Source organism: Cherax quadricarinatus, chromosome 1 (assembly GCF_038502225.1).
Source record: "Cherax quadricarinatus isolate ZL_2023a chromosome 1, ASM3850222v1, whole genome shotgun sequence".
NCBI classification, from domain to species: domain Eukaryota; kingdom Metazoa; phylum Arthropoda; class Malacostraca; order Decapoda; family Parastacidae; genus Cherax; species Cherax quadricarinatus.
In genome coordinates this window covers 6,015,532-6,038,734 of record NC_091292.1, presented here as the reverse complement: position 1 = coordinate 6,038,734, position 23,203 = coordinate 6,015,532, and the positions used below count along the sequence as shown (strand labels likewise).

At 37.8% G+C, this 23,203-nt stretch overlaps 1 protein-coding gene, 1 long non-coding RNA gene and 1 other non-coding gene across 11 annotated transcripts in view; 1 reads left to right on the top strand and 2 right to left on the bottom strand.

Annotated features, from left to right (window-relative positions):
* Positions 1-533: 533 nt before the first annotated feature.
* Positions 534-605, bottom strand: TRNAE-UUC (transfer RNA glutamic acid (anticodon UUC)). Its single transcript has one exon. It is a non-coding gene; the product is annotated as a tRNA-Glu (tRNA).
* A 918-nt stretch (positions 606-1,523) lies between these two features.
* Positions 1,524-17,643, top strand: LOC138853466 (uncharacterized). Its single transcript, XR_011392643.1, has 3 exons — positions 1,524-1,803; positions 6,908-7,103; positions 16,977-17,643. It is a non-coding gene; the product is annotated as an uncharacterized lncRNA (long non-coding RNA).
* Positions 16,136-23,203, bottom strand: part of Bet5 (blocked early in transport 5) — a 550,922-nt gene continuing 543,854 nt past the window's right edge. For 8 of the 9 annotated variants that reach the window (XM_070089977.1, XM_070089896.1, XM_070089843.1 and 5 more), the window contains exon 5: positions 16,136-19,833. In XM_070089977.1, coding sequence (XP_069946078.1) covers positions 19,705-19,833 — 129 coding nt within the window. In that variant the 3' untranslated portion in view covers positions 16,136-19,704. The remainder of the gene's footprint in view (positions 19,834-23,203) is intronic. The other variant, XR_011392598.1, reaches the window with a different exon arrangement.

Genomic DNA, 23,203 nt, shown 5'->3' with positions numbered 1-23,203 from the left:
AAGACAGTAAAACAACTGAAGTTAAATCAAGTTTATAAAATTGCTCACAAACAGTGTTCAGAATATGGGAGCCAAAGCAATCATAGTATTAGGGGGAGAGAGCACAACTTTGTAGTAGCCAGTCAGTGGCCAGGCTTCAAACATTTTATTGCACAGTAATAAAGGAATGGAACAGACTGCCTGCACATGTCAAAGCCAGACATAGCATGAACCAGTTCAAGAAGACTGCCGAAAGGTATCTAATGAATGTAAGGACGGAAAGGGAGGAGAATGAATTTTTATTTTTTTAGTTAACACATGTAAATATAAATAATTCATTTTACCTTATTCCTAGTATATCTCCTTTATAGTGTAATAAAATATTATCTCCTTTATAGTATAATAAGGTATTAAAAGGACCCCAATGGAAATAAGTCACTGACTTTTTTGGGTTATCCCAGGTTCTCTACACATATACTGATATGTATAATAGCTTAGGTAACTGTATTTGTGTTTATCTGAATAATATAACCTTTATAGAGAAAAAAAACTAATTCCCATGCCGGGAATCGAACCCGGGCCTCCTGGGTGAAAGCCAGGTATCCTAGCCACTAGACCACATGGGACTGCTTCATAAGGTCTTATGACAATTAAAAATTGTTTTATTAATGTATAAATGAAAGTGACTTTCTGATTCCCTGAAGGGGTGAGAGTTTTTTGATCCGTTTCCTTGGATCGAACCTGGATGCCTCTTATTTCCACCAGGTGCTGTGTGACCCCTACGGTTTAACGCTCTAATAATAAAAGTAATAATAATAAGAAATGAGAATAAATAATAATTTAGTCGTCAATAGAATTATTACTGTGTTAAATACTGTATATAATTGTGATCATTCTTGTATTAGTAACTGTATTCAGGTACAGGTACACATAAATAGTTACATAAATTATCATACATAGTAGCATGTGTAGATTACCTTGGATAACCCTAAAAAGTCAAAGTTACTTATTTCATGTTTCTTAGATTATTATTATTATTATTATTATTATTATTATTATTATTATTATTATTATTATTATTATTATTATTATTATTATTATTATTCAAGGAAATGTAGGATAGACCCTTTTTTCCTTCACTAACATCAAAACATACCTCCCCTCACCTACCAAAAAAGTGTCAGAGAAAAGCATAACATTTACTGTGTGTGGTACATCTGCAGGGTTTGTAATAAATATGTTCTAACTTATTCTTTGGCTGTCATCCATTTAAATGGCCGGGTTGTGGGCCTTCTTCCGCCATCTGTGTACTAGTGTCCACCTTGGGTCCTTTAAGGTGTAAATAATAAGATATTACAACGACCTTAATGGAAATAAGTTACTTTGATCTTTTTGGAGGGGTTATTCTAGGTAATTTGCACATATGTTACTATGTATGATAATTTGTGTAAGTGTATTTGTGTACCTGTACCTGAATAAAGGTATGAATAATGTATGATTTTGCTGAGGTATGATTATGCTGAGGTATATTTATGCTGAGGTATAATTATGCTGAGGTATAATTATGCTGAGGTATAATTATGCTGAAGAATGAGAAGTGAATATACATACTGATTGACAAATCTGCCTTCTGTTTACTGAAGATACTCACAATGCTATAATTATATTCGTGATTATAACATATATCAGGATGTTGTATAACTGTCTGGGATTATTACATTCATAGTGTTACTCTGTGTAGGTCATGGTGGTGCCTGGCGATTGAAATTTTTTCCTTGGTTATTTATAGCTGGAGTCTGGGTTGTGGTGGAGCACTTCTCACAGGTATGTAAATAGGTTTTATTTAGGAACAGGTACACATAAATACAATTATCATACGTAGTGTAAATTACCTAGGAAAAGCCAAAAAAGTCAAAGCTACTTATTTTAAATCGGAGTCCTTGTTCATATAATCTGTATCTTGTATTTATATATCCAGGTGTCTTTGGGATAATTATTTTCGATGGTAATTATTTCTTAGTGTGGGAAACTAGTGTTTGATTAGGTATATTTTAGTGAGTAATTGTAGTGATATAAAGAGTACCAGGTTTACTAAGAGTTTATATATAGAAAGAAGTCAGTCACAGATTTTCCCCTTAAAAAAAGTATCAGTTTTTACGGGGGTGAGCTGGTATACCAGCGGAAGGACTTAGTCAGATGACCAAAAGCTCCATTGAGGCCGGGAGCTGTGAATCGACCTTGTAACCATATATAGGCGAGTGGCGAGTCATCTTATAACTCGACAGGAAACAATTAATTGTAATGTTTCCTAACTTTTTTGGGTTATCCTCCGTAATTTACATAAATGCTCTGTATAATCCTCCGGGTTTAGCGCTTCCCCCTTGATTATAATAATAATACATAAATGCTGCTATGTATGATAATCTGTGTAACTGTATTTATATGTACCTTTACCTGAATAAACATACTTACTAATCTTTCCAAATTTGACTATTTCCCATTTCCATATCAAACTTGGGAGTGCCAGCTTAGTAAGTAATTAAGTTTATTTATGTACAGGGACACATACAGTTATACACATTATCATACACACTAACGTGTAAATTACCTAGGATAACCCAAAATCTGACAAAGTGACTTATTTCCATTGGGATCACTCTGAACCTTGAATATGAAGATAAATGACATTGCAGTGAGTTTTTCGGATTTTAGTTGTTTTAGCTGTACCAAATACTTTGTCTGACTTTTTTGGGTTACCTGAGTAATTTTCACACATGTTAAATTACATATGATAATTTATACTTATGTGTACCTGTGCCTAAATACATTTAGTTAGTTTAATATGTTTAGTATGCACCACATACCCATCCTATGGGTGGTAGTCAAAAGATTACAGAGGTACATAATGGGTCCAGGGACTGGACCCGGAATTTATTCTTGAAAGATATCTTATAATAAGAAATTATGGTTAGCTAGTTTTAGAGGCAAAAATAGGTTAGCCTGAGTTAGCATTAGTATATGTCGGTAGGAATTTAACTTAAACTTTGTTCTGTACTATATTGCATGCTTATGTTATACTTCCTTTATCTGATATTTCTCATGTCCAGTCTTATTCTTATGTTACTTTTTTTTTTACTTTATCGACTTCTTACTTTGTTGTATGCATATGTCTGTCTCAGGTTATCTTTTATCTTGTGTTATCCCTACCTTATTTCATGCTATCTTAAGCTTTGCTTATGTATGCTATTTTCCTCTTATTGTCGCAATAGCACAAATAAATGCACAACATTTATTTGTGCTATTGTTATTTTGTTTCTTTACTTCCTACCTGTTATCTTTTTATATCATTCTAATTTTCTTTTGCTATATGTTACCATCTTTTTCTTTTTAAAACCTGTAACTACTATCTTGCCCACTAACTTGTTACCTATTTTATATGTTTTAAATAGTAGTAGATTGTAAATTGTTCCATTGTAATACCAAATTTCACACACGGAGGGCCCGGGTTCGATTCCCGGCGGGTGGAAACATTTCGACACGTTTCCTTACACCTGTTGTCCTGTTCACCTAGCAGCAAATAGGTACCTGGGTGTTAGTCGACTGGTGTGGGTCGCATCCTGGGGGACAAGATTAAGGACCCCAATGGAAATAAGTTAGACAGTCCTCGATGACGCACTGACTTTCTTGGGTTATCCTGGGTGGCTAACCCTCCGGGGTTAAAAATCCGAACGAAATCTTATCTTATCTTATCTCTTACTGCAATCTTTATTAACAAATTCGATAGTGTAAAAAGTCTCTACTAGACTTATCATAACCATGTAGCATCACCTGATATTATATTAAATTCTCCTGTACTCACTCCAGCTTATCTAATGACCATATGAACTATGTATTATTGCCTTACTATTCTTAAGTTAATCTTTAAGTTTGCCCGAAATGCTTAGCATACAGAGGGGCTTTTGGCATATACGCTCAACTATTATATTTCTCTGTACAACCATGTAATTTGTCAAAATAAAAAATCTAATCTAATCTAATCTATGCTTGTGCTGTGCCGTGTCTAGTTCCGTTTCATGGTATCCTGTGGCATATTTATATTTTCATTTTTTCTTCTTTGACCTGTTCTAAGTTCTTTATCTCACATATTTGCCTGTGTGTTTTCATATTTCATGTGTATATATTTATTTTGTTCTGTAGTTTTCTTTATACTCTTCCTTTGTGTTTGCTATATATTTTTCTGTGCAATGATCTTAGCCTATATTCTCCTGTGTCTATATATTTTCCTACATCATTATTCATCTGCTTGTTTATTCTGCATTTTATTGTTGTCTAAGTGCATTTATTTTTACATCTGTTATTTAATGCTATTCCATTTATCGTATTCCTGTCTGAAAACTTAATTTAGTTTTATATAGTGATGGCAGTGGAGATGTCTTAGGACAATGCGTGGTATGATTATTATGCAGAGAATCCGTAGCTTAGAGATTATGAGGTGCAGGGCTACCAAAAGTGTTATCCAGAGGGCTGAGGAGCAGTTGTTGAGGTAGTTTGGGCATTTAGAGAAGATGACTTGGAGGGTGTATAAATCTGGAGTGGAAGGATGGCGTGGTGGCAGTCATCCTAGGAAAGGTTGAAGGGAGGGGGTGAAAAGAGGTTTTGTGTGTGAGGGCTTAGACTTCCAGTAAGCATGTGTGTGTGTGTGTTAGATAGGAGCCAGTGGAGGCAAAGGGTTTTTATGACAATGTGCTGTTGGAGCATGAGCAAAGTAATATTTATGATGGGATTCAGGGAAACCAATTAGCCACACATGAGTTCTGAAGATGGAAAGTACAGTGCCTGCACTCTGAAGAAGGGATGGGGATATTTGCAGTTTTGAACTGTAATATTGGTGCCCCTCTGACAAGACAGTGTTGGAGTGAGTGATGATGAAAGTGTTTCTTGTTTTTGGGTCACCCTGCCTTGGTGGAGATGGCTGGTTTTATGTTATTCTTTTTTTCTCTATTATCCGCTTTGTTTAAATTCTTTATTCTATTAATGTTTTATGCATTTGTTTATTCACCTAGGGATTTATTTATTACCTCCAATGGGAAATGGAAAAGAACTCTTCCTCCGTAAGCCATGAGAGGCAACTAAAATGCCAAGAGCAAGGGGCTGGAACCCTTCCTCCTGTATACATTACTAAATTTAAAAAGAGAAACTTTTTTTTTGGGGGGGTCACCCTGCCTCGGTGGGATATGGCCAGTTCTTTGAAAAAAAAATATATATAGGGTAGCAGCAAGAAGGTGGGAGTAGAAATCCATCAACCTCAACTAGATCTAGGATTGAAGATCCCTCAAAAATTAACATTCTCTATTACATTTTAGTAATGTATGTAATACATATACCTTTATGCTCCTATTTCAGTTAGTCTCCAGAGGTACACTCATGGGTCTGTGCTCTCTTGTTTAAAAATCAAATACTTGGGTGGTGGCAGCATTTAACTACCCTTATTTTTATGTCATATTCTCTCTCATTCATTTTTATTACACAATACTAGCCGAGTCAACTGGGTAATATATTCAGTCATACTCCTTTATTTATTCCTATCCCCTGTGTAACTCTGCCACACTGTGAGCACCATCAAACTTGGTGATACTCTAAAAACATTCATAACACAGTACAGTAGAGCCCCCCATATCCACTGTCTACTGTGGCTCAAAAATGCCTCTTAATTTTGCATAAGAATGGTCTCAAAGCAAAAATGTAGAGAAACTGGCAGTTCTTCAAAGCCTAAGAGAAACTGTGAAGTGCTTCTCATCAGTGAAAAAAAATATAATTCTCTACTTACTGTGCATAATTTATCAGTTAAACTTTATAATAGGTATGTACAGGACTTGTGTATAGGGTTTGCTACTCTCTGCAGTTTCGGTATCCACGGCAGGTCCTTGGAATGTATCCCCTATGGGTACGGGGCTCCTACTGTATTTCCACTCAGCAGAGGCAAAAAGTGCACTAGTATGTTGATTCTCACAAGTAACTACAGTGACAATAAACTTCACCGAACTAAAATAAGTACAGATGGGCCCTGCTTATACAGCAGGTTAGGTTCTGGGCTACTGCTGTGAAGTGAAACATAGACTTTTTCACTTTCAAACATACATATAAAAGCTTTATAACATGTTTACATTATCATATATCAAGTGAGCAATAGAGCTAGGCCTAAAAAAATGCATATACAGCATTAGTGGAATGTAGATGTTCACTTTACCCCAGCCTTAAGCATCAGTGTTGAATTTCTCTTGTTTTCTTATCTTCAGACATTAGTCCTAATACACTGCCTTCAGCTGGGTAGTTGGTCAGGGGGCCATATATCAGCTCCTCCTAGGCTGCTGAAAGCCTAATATTGAGTGGCTGTCTAGTTCTCCCAGGATTTAAGCAAGGTAATCCACCTGGCCTAATTGCAGACTGTTTTAGTCTCTCATTCTGGAGGAAACTTTGTTTCCATTTTAATTCCTGCTCTGATTTGGGCAACATATTTTTCCCCAGCTCTTAATAGCCCCAACAGCAACACTTCATATACAGAGACTTAACTGGCAGCTTTAAGTATCTTGACCTGTGTGATCCTATTTGTTTTTTTTGTTTTATACTACTTCCCTCAAGGAAGGTTCCTTGATGCCAGTCAGGGGCTCATTCTATGGAATTCAACTTGAGCTCTTTCTCCTTGAATGAAAGCTGAATGCCTCCCATTCCCTCAGGTGTTGTATAACCCCTTATGAATGTAATGTTTTATATGGCTGTATATATCAGATTATTTGCTTGTTTTACCAGTACTGACTTTACTTTTGGCTGTAGAGTAGTTATAACTTTATGGTTTCACCCTGTTTTTATGTCCCCTCAGCAGTGCAATTTTGTTCAAACCCTTCTTGTATTTTGCTTTTTCTCACTTCAGCCATGTCCGCAAAGTGGTCCCCACATGGAGAATTGCAGAGGTGTATTTTTCTTGGTAACTGGATTTGAGAAAGCAGAGTGAATTATCCAACTGATCTACCTCTCTCTGATGACTAAAATCTCGGCCTTCTGAACATTACAAGACCTAATTGATGTCCATCGTGAAACATGAGATACATAGTAATTCAGTTCTGGAAGTAAGTTTAACTCATGTATTCACTAGTAAAAAGTTTAGCATCTGTGCTTTAACTCTGAAGATACAGCTGGCATTGGCTATGTAAGTCTTGTATTGGCCATACAAGATGTGCATATCCATAACATGAAGAAGCACCTGACACCTCTCTGTACAAATTGTCAGGCTTTGTTGACAGTCAAACACCTTTTGATTTTCTGATTCAAGGAACTGAGGATCACAACTGCAGAGAGCATGATGCTGTCCACACCTTTTGATTATAAGTTGTACCATTTATCAAAGAGTACCTAGAATTTATTTTCAGTCTGTTTCCAGTGCCTGGTTCGGTCACTCACCTTGTTCTGTTTTCAGAAAGCCCTGCTGTCACTGTAGACAAGATTTTATGATGCAGACTAACTTATTATGCCAACTTTACCTTTCCTAGTTAACTCGTAAATACATTTCTCATGCTACTCTCTTTTGGCAATAGCCCCCCACACATCCTTATAGTGCTTTGTGACCCATATTTGTGAATACAGTGGTACCTTGACTTACAAGTGCCCCAACTTACGAGTTTTCTGAGGTATGAGCCATTGCTTGGTCAATTTTTTGCTTTGAATTGCGAGCCCAAATCCGAGTTACAAGTGAAAAAAAAAAATATTTACTGAAAATGACATTTGGCAAAAACCTCAGCCTAAATGACACAATAAAAGGTGGTTTTGGGACTTGGTACTTATAAAACAATGCTAGTGCAATGTTCTCACTGGAGGTAATCGTGTAATTTTATTTTTTTTTTTTTTTTTTTTTTTATCACACTGGCCGATTCCCACCAAGGCAGGGTGGCCCGAAAAAGAAAAACTTTCACCATCATTCACTCCATCACTGTCTTGCCAGAAGGGTGCTTTACACTACAGTTTTTAAACTGCAACATTAACACCCCTCCTTCAGAGTGCAGGCACTGTACTTCCCATCTCCAGGACTCAAGTCCGGCCTGCCGGTTTCCCTGAATCCCTTCATAAATGTTACTTTGCTCACACTCCAACAGCACGTCAAGTATTAAAAACCATTTGTCTCCATTCACTCCTATCAAACACGCTCACGCATGCCTGCTGGAAGCCCAAGCCCCTCGCACACAAAACCTCCTTTACCCCCTCCCTCCAACCCTTCCTAGGCCGACCCCTACCCCGCCTTCCTTCCACTACAGACTGATACACTCTTGAAGTTATTCTGTTTCGCTCCATTCTCTCTACATGTCCGAACCACCTCAACAACCCTTCCTCAGCCCTCTGGACAACAGTTTTGGTAATCCCGCACCTCCTCCTAACTTCCAAACTACGAATTCTCTGCATTATATTCACACCACACATTGCCCTCAGACATGACATCTCCACTGCCTCCAGCCTTCTCCTCGCTGCAACATTCATCACCCATGCTTCACACCCATATAAGAGCGTTGGTAAAACTATACTCTCATACATTCCCCTCTTTGCCTCCAAGGACAAAGTTCTCTGTCTCCACAGACTCCTAAGTGCACCACTCACTCTTTTTCCCTCATCAATTCTATGATTCACCTCATCTTTCATAGACCCATCCGCTGACACGTCCACTCCCAAATATCTGAATACGTTCACCTCCTCCATACTCTCTCCCTCCAATCTGATATTCAATCTTTCATCACCTAATCTTTTTGTTATCCTCATAACCTTACTCTTTCCTGTATTCACCTTTAATTTTCTTCTTTTGCACACCCTACCAAATTCATCCACCAATCTCTGCAGCTTCTCTTCAGAATCTCCCAAGAGCACAGTGTCATCAGCAAAGAGCAGCTGTGACAACTCCCACCCTGTGTGTGATTCTTTATCTTTTAACTCCACGCCTCTTGCCAAGACCCTCGCATTTACTTCTCTTACAACCCCATCTATAAATATATTAAACAACCACGGTGACATCACACATCCTTGTCTAAGGCCTACTTTTACTGGGAAAAAATTTCCCTCTTTTCTACATAATCTAACTTGAGCCTCACTATCCTCGTAAAAACTCTTCACTGCTTTCAGTAACCTACCTCCTACACCATACACTCGCAACATCTGCCACATTGCCCCCCTATCCACCCTGTCATACGCCTTTTCCAAATCCATAAATGCCACAAAGACCTCTTTAGCCTTATCTAAATACTGTTCACTTATATGTTTCACTGTAAACACCTGGTCCACACACCCCCTACCTTTCCTAAAGCCTCCTTGTTCATCTGCTATCCTATTCTCCGTCTTACTCTTAATTCTTTCAATTATAACTCTACCATACACTTTACCAGGTACACTCAACAGACTTATCCCCCTATAATTTTTGCACTCTCTTTTATCCCCTTTGCCTTTATACAAAGGAACTATGCATGCTCTCTGCCAATCCCTAGGTACCTTACCCTCTTCCATACATTTATTAAATAATTGCACCAACCACTCCAAAACTATATCCCCACCTGCTTTTAACATTTCTATCTTTATCCCATCAATCCCGGCTGCCTTACCCCCTTTCATTTTACCTACTGCCTCACGAACTTCCCCCACACTCACAACTGGCTCTTCCTCACTCCTACAAGATGTTATTCCTCCTTGCCCTATACACGAAATCACAGCTTCCCTATCTTCATCAACATTTAACAATTCCTCAAAATATTCCCTCCATCTTCCCAATACCTCTAACTCTCCATTTAATAACTCTCCTCTCCTATTTTTAACTGACAAATCCATTTGTTCTCTAGGCTTCCTTAACTTGTTAATCTCACTCCAAAACTTTTTCTTATTTTCAACAAAATTTGTTGATAACAGCTCACCCACTCTCTCATTTGCTCTCTTTTTACATTGCTTCACCACTCTCTTAACCTCTCTTTTTCTCCATATACTCTTCCCTCCTTGCATCACTTCTACTTTGTAAAAACTTCTCATATGCTAACTTTTTCTCCCTTACTACTCTCTTTACATCATCATTCCACCAATCGCTCCTCTTCCCTCCTGCACCCACTTTCCTGTAACTACAAACTTCTGCTGAACACTCTAACACTACATTTTTAAACCTACCCCATTCCTCTTCGACCCCATTGCCTATGCTCTCATTAGCCCATCTATCCTCCAATAGCTGTTTATATCTTACCCTAACTGCCTCCTCTTTTAGTTTATAAACCTTCACCTCTCTCTTCCCTGATGCTTCTATTCTCCTTGTATCCCATCTACCTTTTACTCTGTGTAGCTACAACTAGAAAGTGATCTGATATATCTGTGGCCCCTCGATAAACATGTACATCCTGAAGTCTACTCAACAGTCTTTTATCTACTAATACATAATCCAACAAACTACTGTCATTTCGCCCTACATCATATCGTGTATACTTATTTATCCTCTTTTTCTTAAAATATGTATTACCTATAACTAAACCCCTTTCTATACAAAGTTCAATCAAAGGGCTCCCATTATCATTTACACCTGGCACCCCAAACTTACCTACCACACCCTCTCTAAAAGTTTCTCCTACTTTAGCATTCAGGTCCCCTACCACAATTACTCTCTCACTTGGTTCAAAGGCTCCTATACATTCACTTAACATCTCCCAAAATCTCTCTCTCTCCTCTGCATTCCTCTCTTCTCCAGGTGCATACACGCTTATTATGACCCACTTCTCGCATCCAACCTTTACTTTAATCCACATAATTCTCGAATTTACACATTCATATTCTCTTTTCTCCTTCCATAACTGATCATTTAACATTACTGCTACCCCTTCCTTTGCTCTAACTCTCTCAGATACTCCAGATTTAATCCCATTTATTTCCCCCCACTGAAACTCTCCTACCCCCTTCAGCTTTGTTTCGCTTAGAGCCAGGACATCCAACTTCTTTTCATTCATAACATCAGCAATCATCTGTTTCTTGTCATCCGCACTACATCCACGCACATTTAAACAACCCAGTTTTATAAAGTTTTTCTTCTTCTCTTTTTTAGTAAATGTATACAGGAGAAGGGGTTACTAGCCCATTGCTCCCGGCATTTTAGTCGCCTCATACGACACGCATGGCTTACGGAGGAAAGATTCTTTTCCACTTCCCCATGGACAATAGAAGAAATAAACAAGAACAAGAGCTATTTAGAATAAGGAGAAAAACCTAGATGTATATATATATATGCATGTGCGTGTCTGTGAAGTGTGACCAAAGTGTAAGTAGGAGTAGCAAGATATCCCTGTTATCTAGCGTGTTTATGAGACAGAAAAAGAAAACCAGCAATCCTACCATCATGCAAAACAGTTACAGGTTTTTGTTTCACAGTCATCTGGCAGGACGGTAGTACTTCCCTGGGTGGTTGCTGTCTACCAACCTACTACCTATGTAATTATCTTTAATTATTCTGCAAAAAAATAAAGCTGAACATTTTTCAAGGAACTGCCCACCTCAAACTATTTCAAGGCTGTGGAACTGATCACATCAACTTTACCTCTCCACTGCTTCCAGTAGTTAATCACCTCTGTTGACTGAAATAGCCTGTACAGGTGAAAAGTTTCGACAATAAGGACATGCAAAATATCTTGCCCTTTACTCCTGGAGTTTTTACCTGGAGAGAGTTTCGGGGGTCAACGCCCCCGCGGCCCGGTCTGTGACCAGGCCTCCTGGTGGATCAGCGCCTGATCAACCAGGCTGTTGCTGCTGGCTGCACGCAAACCAACGTACGAGCCACAGCCCGGCTGATCAGGAACTGACTTTAGGTGCTTGTCCAGTGCCAGCTTGAAGACTGCCAGGGGTCTGTTGGTAATCCCCCTTATGTGTGCTGGGAGGCAGTTGAACAGTCTCGGGCCCCTGACACTTATTGTATGGTCTCTTAACGTGCTAGTGACACCCCTGCTTTTCATTGGGGGGATGGTGCATCGTCTGCCAAGTCTTTTGCTTTCGTAGTGAGTGATTTTCGTGTGCAAGTTCGGTACTAGTCCCTCTAGGATTTTCCAGGTGTATATAATCATGTATCTCTCCCTCCTGCGTTCCAGGGAATACAGGTTTAGAAACCTCAAGCGCTCCCAGTAATTGAGGTGTTTTATCTCCGTTATGCGCGCCGTGAAAGTTCTCTGTACATTTTCTAGGTCGGCAATTTCACCTGCCTTGAAAGGTGCTGTTAGAGTGCAGCAATATTCCAGCCTAGATAGAACAAGTGACCTGAAGAGTGTCATCATGGGCTTGGCCTCCCTAGTTTTGAAGGTTCTCATTATCCATCCTGTCATTTTTCTAGCAGATGCGATTGATACAATGTTATGGTCCTTGAAGGTGAGATCCTCCGACATAATCACTCCCAGGTCTTTGACGTTGGTGTTTCGCTCTATTTTGTGGCCAGAATTTGTTTTGTACTCTGATGAAGATTTAATTTCCTCATGTTTACCATATCTGAGTAATTGAAATTTCTCATCGTTGAACTTCATATTGTTTTCTGCAGCCCACTGAAAGATTTGGTTGATGTCCGCCTGGAGCCTTGCAGTGTCTGCAATGGAAGACACTGTCATGCAGTTTCGGGTGTCATCTGCAAAGGAAGACACGGTGCTGTGGCTGACATCCTTGTCTATGTCGGATATGAGGATGAGGAACAAGATTGGAGCTAGTACTGTGCCTTGTGGAACAGAGCTTTTCACCGTAGCTGCCTCGGACTTTACTCTGTTGACGACTACTCTCTGTGTTCTGTTAGTGAGGAAATTATAGATCCATCGACCGACTTTTCCTGTTATTCCTTTAGCGCGCATTTTGTGCGCTATTACGCCATGGTCACACTTGTCGAAGGCTTTTGCAAAGTCTGTATATATTACATCTGCATTCTTTTTGTCTTCTAGTACATTTAGGACCTTGTCGTAGTGATCCAGTAGTTGAGACAGACAGGAGCGACCTGTTCTAAACCCATGTTGCCCTGGGTTGTGTAACTGATGGGTTTCTAGATGGGTGGTGATCTTGCTTCTTAGGACCCTTTCAAAGATTTTTATGATATGGGATGTTAGTGCTATTGGTCTGTAGTTCTTTGCTGTTGCTTTACTGCCCCCTTTGTGGAGTGGGGCTATGTCTGTTGTTTTTAGTAACTGAGGGACGACCCCCAGTAACTGAGGGACGACCCCCACGACTCCCACACAAATCCTAAAATATTTGGAATATTTCCAATATTCTACAAGCCAATTGTAGAACAATAATTTTTTTTATAATTCCTGTCAATATTATTGCATTTACTCCAATTGTAAATGGTGGGCTTCATGAAATAAGTGTGTAACTTAATTCTGAGATATTCATTATCACTGCACTAGTGATCTAGTGCAGTCAGCCTCTCAAAAACTCTGTTTTCTCTTACCCAGTACCAAAGAACACGTTATAGGAAGGAGCAGTAATGATTTTATATGCTCAGACTGGTCCTGGACACTCACTATATTATGGCTTATTTTATTCATTCTAGAGTATATATCATGTTTCTGTGTTACTTATAGTGTTTATGTTATATTAGATCAATTCTGAAAGATAAATAAGCCATAGAGTTGATATTAGCATTATATTAAAGTATTTTCTCCTGCCCCTGGGATGGTTTTTTGGGGGCTGGAACGGATTAATGGCATTTCAGTTAATTTCAGTGAGGAACGAATTAAACTCATAAGTCAAGGTACCACCGTATGTATTAAATACCTTCGGCACCTCCATATGATGACATCATCCCTTAAGGAAGGTTCCTTGATGCTGGTGATGGGGGCTTCTGATCCAAGAAATTAAGCTTGTCCTCCCCTTCCTTGAATCAAACCCAGTTGCCTCCCATTCCCCAGCTGCTGAATAACTCATACAGGTTAAGTGCTTCCCCCTAAATATATGAAAACATGATCATGAGCTGTAGTATTAAAGGAAACTCATCAACTTCATATATTTATGCATCAAATATGCTCATAATCAGGGAATAAAATTCAATTTTTAAACTGTCTAAGGCCCCAGAATTAATTACTCTGCCATTTGTCATGTACTAGTACATCCAAGCAATAAACATCGGTGACGTAGTGCACATAATTTATAGCATCTTCAAATTTGCTACAAGTGGCAAATTTAGGCCTAAACATGAGAGAATAAGTCATCACTAGATGTGCACGCTATAAAAAAAATTCCTGTCCCTTGCAGAGCATGTCATAGCAGCTACCCTCTCAACCTTTGTTAAGTATGGCTTCCAGATGTGGATCCCTCACTCCCACCACAGTTGAACACTTTGTTAACACCTACAGCTGCTAACAGTGAATATAGTGGTTCTCATGTGGAGTTCCACTGGATGGAGATGAATGTGAGTCAAGGGGATGGTTACAGTACCGCTTCAAATCCAGTCAACCCACTGCAGCCTGGTAGTCAAGTCACTACCTAGTACTAATTCCTCTTACTGAAAAGGTAAAAAGGCTCCAGAGAGATGTTGTGTGCACTCACATTGCAAGGCCTCCACAATGTTAAGATAAAAGATATAATGTATGTGTAACTCTTATGAAAAACCACTGTGCTTTATCCCTTGTTTTGAAGAGTTCCATATACTGCAAGAATTCTAATAGCATCTATAATGATTGTGCATTAATTAAAAGCAGTCAGAAACTGATGCGGATAAAAACATTCTAGGGTTTAGTGAATGTGTATAAGATAAAATTATCTGGAATTTTGTGGCACAAAATTTGAGTGCTAAAACAAAATAGTGAAACCAGTGTCTACAGAAAATCATGTTTGTTTATAACCAATAGCAAACCAAAAAAAACTGTCTAAGGAAAAAAATTGAAAATGGAAAGAATATTTTACCCAGAATCTTCAACTGTGCACTAATATAATTCTGGAAGTCCTGGATGGATTTCATTCATTCTGGTGTTATTACCTATGGAAAAAGGCACTCTGCAATTTTAAGATTTTTTTAAATTGCACTGCAGGAGGGTAATTTAACTTATGGCCTTAGTTTAAGGGCTAAATGTCCCTTTTTGTCACAGTCTTGAAAAAAAAATGTAAAATATATTTTTCTATAGGTAAAAAGATCCAGATAAAACCTGTGTAGTACTCTCAGAATTACATTGCACTTGATAGCAACAGTGAGTGTTGTTGTATGGGCCAATGTTTCTTTTTTTTATATTTTCTTTTTTTTTTTTATATTGTTTGGGGTTTATTTTCAATTATAAACACTAGAACATGTTTTATTTTTAATGGACACTGGTTTTATTTTAGTGCTCAGTTTCATTTTATGTACAATACTGAACTGAGTTTCTATCTAGTTTTTGACTTTCTAACATATATGCACATGTACAATCACTTTAGATATACCTTTGAAGAGTTTCGAGAGTATCACTACTCTTGGAGCCCAGCCATGGGCCAAGCTCGGCTGGTGCTTGCCTGGTCAACCAGGTTGCTGCTGCTGGAGGCCCACTGCCCCACATATCCATCACAGCCTGGTTGATCTGGATGCTGTTAGAACTCTTGCAATATGTGGAACTCCTCCAACCAAGTGATAAGGAGCAGTGGTGTCTTACAGTACACACGCAATCTTGTATCTTTGTGGAGGTCTCATGAGCACACATGCATACCACCACCTTGTAGCCTTTCAGTACAGGGATTTAGTGCTAGGTAGATATTGCGATTACCAGAAAACAGACAAGATGGAATTTGCTCAGTTGTAGATATTCCCACGACTCGCGTTGTTCTCCAGTACATGGAACCCCGCATCAGTCATTTTCAGTTAGCGTTGGTAGGCATTAACAATTAGTGGTTAAATGTGGTGGGAGCAAGTGATTCACATCTGAAAGCCATAGCTAACAAAAGTTGAGAGTGTATTTGTTCTCATCATGCTTTGCATGGGGGCAGGAATTTGTATCTACAGTGCACATTTTGTGTGCAAATTCATTCTCTCATGTTTAGGACTAAATTTGCCACATGCAGCAAATTTGAAGGTGCCATGAATTGTGTGTACTAGTACTTCACAGATTCTGCAGGCATACTAGTACATAAGACAGCATTTAACTATGTATACCATATAAGAGAATCAATAATAAAAGACTTTAAAACTTATCAGTATTTTATTTTACCTAAATCATTTCAGATCAAAGATCACATTTAAAAGTGCATTATACCAGTCACAAGGCAACCTCAATACTCATTATTTTATTGGTGTACAACACCTACAAGTAAATGAGCAAGATATGTGCAACAGTTAGGTGTCCTTGTCAAAACATTTCACTTAAACAGTAGGCTTATTCAGTTGAATACAGAGGTGACTAAATACTGGAGACAGCAGAAGCAGTGGAGAGGTAAAGATGAAGTGGTCAATCCCTCAGTTTTGATAAGTGCAGCAACACTATAGAGCTGAACATTTTTCAAGGAACTGACTACCTCAAGCAGCGCTGTATAGCCCTTGTGGCTTAGCGCTTCTTTTTTGATTATAATAATAATAATGACTACCTCAAACTATTTCAAGGCTGTGGAACTGATCACATCATCTTTACTTCTCCACTGCTTCCAGTAGTTAATCACCTCTGTTATTTGACTGAAATAGCCTGTACAGGTGAAAAGTTACAACAATAAGGATATCCAACTGTTGCACATTAAGTCTTACTCATCCAGCCCTTAATACACTACACTAAAATGATTATAATGTGTCTTACTTATCAAACCCTAAACTTTTACAGTACACTAAATAATTTTAAATAAATATTAAAGCCCAAGAAAGTTAGTGGGGTTTCTGAGCTGAAAAATTGAGACTGTAAAAGAAGACAATATAAACATAACTCCTGAAAACACATATCACAGACCATACATAGCACTAATACCCATCATGCCTTGCTAACAAAACCAAGATATCGTGATAGTCTGATTTATCAAAGCTTTTCTGTCCTCTACAGGCACTCCGGGCATGAAGAGGACAGTACAAGCATAGTATTTTGGGGGGAACACACAAGTGCCACACAGGACAAGACAAAAAATAACAATGGCAGTTTACCTGCCCTATTGCTCTGCAATTAAATTCCTACATAAATATTTACATATTGTATTCTCTGTATGTAAGTTGATTATCATATTGATGATAGTGGTATTGGCAGCACACCACTGCCAACACTATTATTAATGTACTAGCATTATTAAAACATACAGATAAACCAACCATAACCATATGAGAAGAAACTAACCTTAAAGTTCAAAATAAACATTTTGTAAATTGAAAAAGTACCCCTTAATTTATAGAAGGGGCAATGTAAAAAAAAATTTTATTTGTTTTGAGCTCAGTGTGTTTCCCCTCAATCTACAGCTGCTTATGGCTGGTAACTTATTGCAATTCAAGAGGTTTTTAACCTAAATTTTTAATAAACTCTTACAAATTTCAAGAAAATCCTCAAAATCTATATATACACATTTTTTCTTCAAAGCGGCACATGCAAAAAACTCTCGGACATAACACAAATATGAGAAGAGTACTGCACATTTCATCCACAATTTAATTGCAATCTTGCAGAACCACTAAACTCATAAGGGCTGTACAGTACCTGAGGACTAAGAGATTAATAGATTTGATAGAAAGAAAGGAATAGTGCTAATCTCTTGGATCAAGAACTCTTCAGCATCAAGGCTCAGCATTCAGTAACTACAAATGTGAACAATTATGTATATACTATAACACCGTAGCCTTTACAAAGCTTATACTGTACAGCAATACATTGTCTGACAACAAGACTCTACTTATTGAAATACACTGACCCATGATTTTTACACCAGTGTTTGTTAAAACATACATATACCCTTCAAGTAGAAATGACTTGATGTTGATTAAAGGCTCTTGATCCAAGTAACTGGAGTTACCCCTCCACTTCCTGGTGCTGTATATACCTAATGGGTTGGGTGCTTCCCCATGAATATATTAATTTAATACAATATAAAACTATTGTGTACACACACACACACACAGCATTTCTGTCGCCCACTTCCTATTACCTTTCCTTCCCTCCTACATGCTCCTTCATCTACTCTCTTTCTCCCTTATCCCTGTCACTCCAATGCACACACTTCTTTCCTCCCCAATCCCCTCCTAACATTGTATTTCACCATACCATCTCCAAGTTCATTAACCCTTTCAGGGTCCGTCCCGTAGATCTACGGCTTTACGTTCAGGGTCCAAACCGTAGATCTACGCCATGAGCTCAGCTCACTCTGATAAACTGTGAGTGGTACATTTGGGCCTAGATATGAGAGAATACATCTATGTGGTATGTGTGCACCACATAAAACAGATCCTGCAGCACACTGTGTATAATGAGAGAAAAAAAATGAAATCATGATTTTTCGATTAAAACAGCAACTTTGCAGTGTTTTTTCGTATGTTTTTTATAGTTGTATTTGCGATTTCTTGGTCTCATTTGATAGAATGGAAGACATATTACAGAAATAGAGATGATTTTGATTGGTTTTAGCACTGGAAATGGCTTGAAACTGAGCTCAAAGTAGCAGAAATGTTAAATTTTTGCCGATATTCAAGAGTAAACAAACGACCTCACACGTCTAATACACGCCAGCTGGTGGGTCTAATATACATTCACAAATATGGTGATGATATTTATACAATTATTACAGTATTGCATAACAGTAAATCTTCTATTTTTTGGTGTGAATAAAAATTCATTATGTGAATAAAAAATCAAAATGGAATTTATTTGTAAAGCCTCAAAACATAACTAATGAACAGAGGAAATGTTAGTTTAGTGCCAGGAATGCCTACATTGTTCATTCTGGACCCTATTTTGAAATTGGAATATTTTGAACTTTGTGTTAAATTGGCCAAATTAACAATTTCCGATCACTTTATTTTGTAGTTGAAACAGTTGACTTGGCGATTTCTTGTGCTCAATCGATAGAATAGAAGTAATACTAGTGAAATAGCAAAGAATTTGGTTGATTGGAATAATGTAATTGGCCTAAAATGGGAGTCAAAGTCGGCAAAATCGCCGATTCATAAATATCGCTGACACATCAAAATTCGCGAGAGCATAATTTTGTCAATTTTCCACCAAATTTCGTACTTTTTGTTTTATTACCTTCACAAAAAGATTCTCTACGATTTCATAAGAAAAAATAACAAATTTTTTTTTTTGAAAATTCTTGGACACTGGTGCGTGACTCCAGATTTGGGCCTTGGACCCTGAAAGGGTTAAGTTCCATTCTTACTACACCAATTAACCCACCCCCTTCAAATCACATCATTTATCTTAATCTTATCTTATCTTATCTTACAACCCTTCTACTGAGAAGCACTGGTCAAGTACACAAAGATATAACTATAAGCACAAACGTTCTCTGCCTCTTCTCAAATACAAGAGGAAATTTCCAGATCTCCAACTGTTCTCAAGAGAAAACTTAAAAAGTTCCTGAAAACCGTTCATGACCAACCAGGTGGTGATATATATGTTGAACATGTGTGGCAACTATCAACAGCCTGACTAACCAGACTGTCATCAAGGAGACTGGACCACTGGGTCAATGATACCTGGTAAGACACAGGGTAGAATACCTTCCTTCCATTAACAGAGTTCATACCACTTACACTTTACCACAATGAAGTATCTTCCCATTTATTGCTTTTCCTTATGCTGGTCTTGAAGCATATGCAGGACTTTGTTTAACCACTTCATCCAGTTTGGCAGCATATAATTCACTCTCAATTGGTTTACTGAGCTGACACAGAGGATTGCAGACTATATACTCTACATATACCTGTTAAGAAAGAAGAGTGCCTTCATAAACTTGTACTCAAAATAAAGAACAACTTATTTAATATACAAGTACCATCCAACTTATGACCAAGCTTGGTTTCGACCAACTGGTCGTAAGTCAAAAAGGACGCAAGTCGAACCTTACAAAATTGCAGACATACTGGGCAGGGCATAATGTCAAACCTTTGCTATATAAAGTACCTACATAGTATTGTTACTGTTTACTAAATATTTTACTACTGTAAAGGTACACATATCAGTACAGAGCAGTTAATACAGTATGGTGCTGCTGATAGGGCAGAGTAACTCTAAGTGATGCTGCCCGAGTGATGTGAGAGCTCTCCCGAGATGGTGCTTTGCTGCGAGTAGCGGTCATCTGTCGCACAGCAGTATGCATCGGCCCACCCAGCCCTGTTGTCAGACGTACGATCATAAGTACGAGTGGTCGTATGTCGAGCGGGTCAAAAGTCGGATGGTACTTGTACATATCTTGACATTTTAAAACAAATGATTACTTAAAGATATGACAATGCTTGTGAATTTTCATTGCAATATTATTCATATGCAAAAATATTTTTAATTTTAACCAGAAACATTAATAATATGCAATAATCTTTACCAATAAACTGATTTCACTCCATTCAATATGTGAGCTTATTCAATCCACTATGGCAAAAACAAGTGTTTTTCTTCAAATAGCCTTCAACTAATTACTCATTTGACTCTAAGATTATTACTAGTAATTCTATGTCATCACTGAAGACTGTTCACTCACATAATGATTAACATGTTCACTGGAGAAGCCAGATACAGATACTAAAAAAAATACGGAAAAACAAATTAACGTACATAAGGTTGATATGTTATCCAAAAAAAAGTACCCTGAAGAAAATGTAGAATATAACTTTGGTGTGTCTGTGTCTAACATTGGGAATAATATTAGGAGAGAATTAGATAAGTATGTTTATGGAGCAACTTGTAATATGAACAGATTGACTGATGATGTACTAGCCAAGCTTAGGGTTGGCTACAAGTACTTCTGGCAGACGCATACATGATGATCAAACCAGATACAAAGTATGTGACCAGCGCTATGGTCACATACTTTGAAAACTGTGCTTAATTGTCCACTTATTGCGAAATATATTGATACAGTATGTGATATGTCAAGATATCTTATTAATGAAAATAAGATACCAGACATATTTAAGCAAATTTCCTAAAGTTGATAGATTAGATGCATATGCTACACTTGGGTATCTTTATTGAGGAAACATTTTGCCACACAGTGGCTTCATCAGTCCATACAAAGGATATGCTGTATTCTTTTCAAGACATGGACTGACTACATCAACTCAAGGCTCATGGACTGATTACCTCAAACTCCTCCTGTTCTTCACCATTCTCCTTTGTATGGACTGATGAAGCCACTGTGTGGCAAAACGTTTCCTCAATAAAGATACCCAAGTGTTGCATGTGTGTCTAATTTATCAACTTGTTGGTTCTGTGAAGTATTCATCTACATTCCTAAAGTTGCCTGCAATAGATAAGTCAACTATAGATATCAATCCAGATGTACTTATGTACATCCATTTGGGGCCTAGTTTGTAGATCTTTTGTGCATCCGTATGCTATTGCGCTACCGTCCACAGGATGGATATGGGGTGGACAATAAACCCCATAAAATCTAAAATCTAAATCAATGTACAGTGGAACCTCAAATATCGAACTTTCTTCGGTCCAGAAGGCTGTTCGAGTGCCTTTACCGAATTAATTTATTCCCATCAGGAATAATGTAAATTAGATTAGTCCATTTCAGACCCTCAAAAATACACTTATAAAAGCACTTAAAAAATACACTTACATAATTGGTCGTGTTGGGAGCAGTTCGATTTTTGAGGTTCCACTGTACTTCTAACGTGCTCTACACTTCTTCATTGCAAAACTTTATATATTTATACCTGCACAGTACTAGATTCTGGCTCATATATCCTTACTTGAAATATGCAGTATTTTATATCTCTTGGAATTTCAGAAAACACTGTCCATTTTTTTATAGGGACAGTTTCCAGCAGAATTTATGACTAAGAAAAATTTAGGACCTGGAGTGACTAATGTAAGTTTGTTATAGAATATTTAATGAATTAAACATTTCCTTGTTTAATTTACTGGTTTTCTTCAACACTGTCATGATTCATATTATTAATAGTGTAAGACAAGCAGTCACAGAAAATAAATTTGTACCTTTTTTTTTTTCTATTTTTTTTTTTTTTGTTGCTCCATCTGAGAAATGGGACAATTGAGGAGATGGTGTGTCCAGTAAGTAGGCAAGCAAGTATGTTTATTCTCAGTGAAAGAAGGATGGGCATTAGTCAAAACATGGCTCACCCTTCATCATCCATTCAACCACCCCTTACCATATCATACTTTAATGAATATAAAACCTAAATGCAGCTTTCCATCTGAATAAAGATGGAAGCATGAGAACTTAATGTGATATGAGAGCAATGAAGTACAGAAGATGAAAAAAATCAAGCCTAAATCTTTCAACAGAAGCTGTAAAAGAAAATATTTGTCATATGCAAGTGTCAATTACACATTTCAAGATACAGTGGAACCTCTACTTATGAGTTTAATCCGTTCCATGACCTTGCTCGCAACTGGATTTGCTTGTTTGCAGAGTCAATTTTCCTCATTTAAATTAATTGAAATGGAATTAATTCATTCCAGTGGAATTCCAGGCACGAGAAAATTCTTTAATAATTTCCCTAATATCAACTGTACAGCTTATTTATTTATCACAATTCATGTAATATGACATAATAAACAATGTTAATAACATAGAAACATGATATATACACTAGAATGAATAAAATACATGTCATTAGGTATGTGGCTAGTGGTGGTGACAGCAGAATTGTTGTTGGGGTTTATAGGGCCACCACAGCAGACATGTGTAGAGAACCTAGGATAACCCAAAAAAGTCAGACAGAGTGACTTGTAAGTGTTATACTCTTAATGCTTCACTTAACTGCTACATTTTTAATGCTACACTTAATTGCTACACTCTTAATGCTACACTTTGCCACTGCTGCTTCATGTTGTCTGCCACTGCTGCTACCTCATGATGTCTACCACTGCTGCTTCATGTTGTCTGCCACTGCTAAATCATGATGCCTGTCACTGTTGCTTCATGTTGTCTGCCACTGCTGCTTCATGTTGTCTGCCACTGCTACCTCATGATGCCTGTCACTGTTGCTTCATGTTGTCTGCCACTGCTGCTTCATGTTGTCTGCCACTGCTACCTCATGATGTCTACCACTGATGTCGCTATTTTGAGCTCAATTTCAAGGTACTTGTCATCATGAAAC